This window comes from Arachis ipaensis, chromosome B03 (genome assembly GCF_000816755.2).
Source record: "Arachis ipaensis cultivar K30076 chromosome B03, Araip1.1, whole genome shotgun sequence".
Taxonomy (NCBI): domain Eukaryota; kingdom Viridiplantae; phylum Streptophyta; class Magnoliopsida; order Fabales; family Fabaceae; genus Arachis; species Arachis ipaensis.
Window position 1 is genome coordinate 131598215 of NC_029787.2, and position 3674 is coordinate 131601888.

Sequence of the window (3674 nt, forward strand, 5' to 3'; positions counted from 1 at the left end):
TGTAAACCCCGCTAAATTAGTAAATAATTAGTTAATAAATTAAATTTTTATAATAAAAATTAGAAATAAAAAGTTTTATATTAAAATAGGATAGAGCTTTTTAAAACGAGCATTTTGACACTAATTTCGAAAAATTTGACCCAAAATTAGACTAGACAGACCGACCGGTCGAACCGGACCAAACCGGATCTGTGGTCCCAACCGGACCCATCACTTAAGTGACTGATTTTAATGTATATCTAACCTGGTTCATTATAATATGTATTTAAGCTTACAAAACCACCCTGAATAAGAATAATGTACCATGGACTCAACATGTAATCAAGATTCAAAATGATAATCACTGATTAAGACCAGAAGATAAACTAAAAACAAATGGTACCAACAAAAAAAAAGGGAAGGGAAACATTTTATTCAAATAAAACCATACTGCGATAAAGATTAAACATCGTTACTAGACACTAAGGAAGAATGTTGAAGATAAGCTCTATAGAAATTTCTGTATCCACCACAGCACTCCAAACTAAATAAATATTCGAGCTATACGCAAAATGTTCTTTATGCTATCAAATCACAATTAGCACAAATATAAGAACTACAGGCCTTGCAGCTTTCACAAATCAAAGACTCAAATAAAGGAAGTTGCCTCAATGATGTAGAAAGAACAAAATTGCAATTAATTTATAATCCTGTTCTACATTTGTGGTGACAGACCAGACTATCAGGGCTTGAAAGCAGAAAATGCCACCACAGAATTGTGTCCACCAAATCCAAATGAATTTGAAATGCCTGAAATGAAATGAAAAAAAATCAACCATTAGCTGTTCAGATTATGGCATTTATCTTGTGTAACGGAAAATTACCATGGTTGTTGAATTATATAGAAACTTACCAACATTAATTTCATGCTGCTTCTTGACATTGGCAACTGTGTCAAAATCAACTGCTGGTTCTGGATTCTGCATCCAATAGCAAGGACAAAATGTTATTACGACAAAACATTTAAATGAGAAAAAACAAAGCACCATGAAGATCAAACTCAACAACTGAAGCTTTGTATGGTACTAACGGGCAATTAAAGTAAAAGTGTTAATAATAAGCAGCCATAATAACAGGATCCTTCTTGTGATCTGGCTCAGCCAATAGACCTCAAAGTAGTCAGCTGCAAATTAAAAATCTAATAGGATATATGCGCACTTATCCGTGGAGATTACTGCAATGACTTCTCTCATAAACATTGATGACACATTCAAGTTTCTAGATGAAATTTCAAATAACTCAAGGAAGAGAAGACCTAATCTTTTTCCCCAAAGAAAGGAGTCAACTATTACCGTCGTACATAAAATAAGGGATAAATATGCCGACATTGACCATATATAAAAAATTGTCAGACCATAACAAAAGCTCATGCTGTATGTTGAACATAGTTGACAACAAATAATCTTAATCAGATAAAAAAGAATTAAGTATACATACGAATTGATTGATTGACGGATGCAGCCACCCTGTTGTTATGGCTTTCACTGTTGCAATGGCTTCCAAACCTCCGGCTGCACCAAGGCAGTGCCCAATCATAGACTGATAAATAATTTCAAAAAAAAAAAAAATCCGTCAACTCATTTACCATGGAACTAATAGAATATAATCTGCTATAATTGACAAGTAGAAGACAGAAAAGCTTTCACCAGCAAATAAAGGCAAAAATTGGGATAATACCTTTGTTGCGTTGATTTTGATGCCATCAGTTTTCTTGAAAATCTTCTTAATAGCATTAATCTCTGCCAAGTCACCAGCAAGAGTAGAAGTTGCATGACAATTGATGTAGTTGACCTGGAAAGAAGTATTTGATATGCTTTCAATACACCAATTTAAGGCTTGCATGAATCCAAGTTAGAACATAAATTAAAAATAAAGCAAAATTTGCCTTCGCATTTATTTCCATTAGTAGTTCAAGCTCCTCTCTATGGGAATGGAGGAGGGTAGTTATAAGATAGTTAACTTAAGGCCATAACTCCCATTCACACTGTATGTGTTACTTATTTGGACTTCTTGGTCTCACTAATTATACCAATTGTCCACTAACTTCTCCACAACATTATCCAAACCTCAATGCTAGTGAATCATGGAGACCTACTCCAAGCTCCAACTTATACTACCTAGTAGAAACTCTCCAAAATATGTCGGCTATGTTGGATAGTGGCCTCCCCTATCATATCATATCATGTGCTAAAAAGATATTGATAACACATCCCTGACTAATAGATGGTAACAGGAAAGCAAACATATCAACTGGAGAGACATCCACGAGGAATGATATAAATAATTAACAGTAGAACTTCTTTCAACAGATAAAATCAGCAACAAAATTAGACAACAGGTGTCGGGAATAAAATCGTACCTCCTCAGGTGAGACACCAGCATCTTCAAGGCTGCTCTGAATGCATGAAGAAACACCAAGCCCATCAGATCTTGGATCAGTCATGTGATAAGCATCACAGTTAACAGCACCTCCCAAATATTCAGCAATAATAGGCGCACCTCGCCTCATGGCATGTTCAAGACTCTCCATTACCTGAGACCCAACAAATGAAGAAGACAACTATCTTTTCAGAAACAGGGAAATATATATTAGCAAAGAGCCACAGTACTAAAATATCAAATCACTTTTAATTGTCAATTAAAGTGACCAACATAAGGAAGATTGCCACTAAAGAATGAAAACAAAATATGTAAGCAGGAGTTTGTTCTATTTGCACTTTTTGGGCTGCCTTACCAGAACTCCAGAACCTTCACCCATTACAAAGCCATCTCGGTCTTTATCCCATGGCCTTGAAGCAGTTTTAGGGTCATCGTTTCTCTGAGAGAGGGCCCTGCATGCAACAAAACCCCCTAACCCAATTGGAATGATGGCAGCTTCAGTCCCACCAGCTATCATCAAATCAGCCTCTCCCCTGCGGATGTGATTTGCAGCAGCATAAAAGCAATAATTGGAGGTAGCACATGCAGTTGATATGGAATAGTTTGGACCCATGAAACCAAGATCAATTCCAAGCAAAGCAGAACCCATGTTAGTAATGGCATAAGGAATGAAGAACGGTGTTATTTTGCGATGTCCTTTCTCAATTAGAGCCTGAACACCATCCGAAAATACTGTAAGACCACCCATCCCTGACCCGACAAGAACACCGGCCTTTTCCTTGTCAAGCTGCAAATAATACAGAGTGATTTAAGCTTTTCTATATTGCTCAAAATAAGCAAAAACAATTCAAAGCACAGGTAGGCCTGATTCAAGTTTTTTAACATTAATACAAGAGTAGCAAACCACCATCAGAAGGAATTGAAAGAATTTAGAAAGTATGTACCAATTCAAAATCCAGATAGGAGTTCTGATCAATGCCATAAAAATATGATTCCATTGAAGCAATAAAAAGCCACAAAAAAAAAAAAAATTTTGCAGAAATAACTTAACTACTAGCTAGCTTGGTATATTAGGCCTAGAAATATGTATATATTCTTTTCACACGGTTGCTGACATCTTCTAATTAAGCATTCAAAAAATATATATATGATTGCCTAAGAAGGTTACAATCCAAGACAACTAATGAACTAGCTATGTCCAATAAGTGCAAGTGTTGCAAATAATGCCCATTCCGATGCTTAGAAAGCTTCCAAAC

At 35.8% G+C, this 3674-nt stretch overlaps 1 protein-coding gene across 1 annotated transcript in view; it reads right to left on the minus strand.

Annotated features, from left to right (window-relative positions):
* The window catches only part of LOC107631512 (3-oxoacyl-[acyl-carrier-protein] synthase I, chloroplastic), a gene marked incomplete at its 5' end in the record, with an annotated part of 4288 nt that continues 1004 nt past the window's right edge, over window positions 391-3674 (minus strand). Inside the window, 6 exon segments of the mRNA XM_016334976.2 lie at window positions 391-789; window positions 893-959; window positions 1477-1578; window positions 1717-1830; window positions 2399-2572; window positions 2774-3205. Of these exon segments, the coding sequence (XP_016190462.1) occupies window positions 722-789; window positions 893-959; window positions 1477-1578; window positions 1717-1830; window positions 2399-2572; window positions 2774-3205 (957 nt within the window). The 3' untranslated portion in view covers window positions 391-721.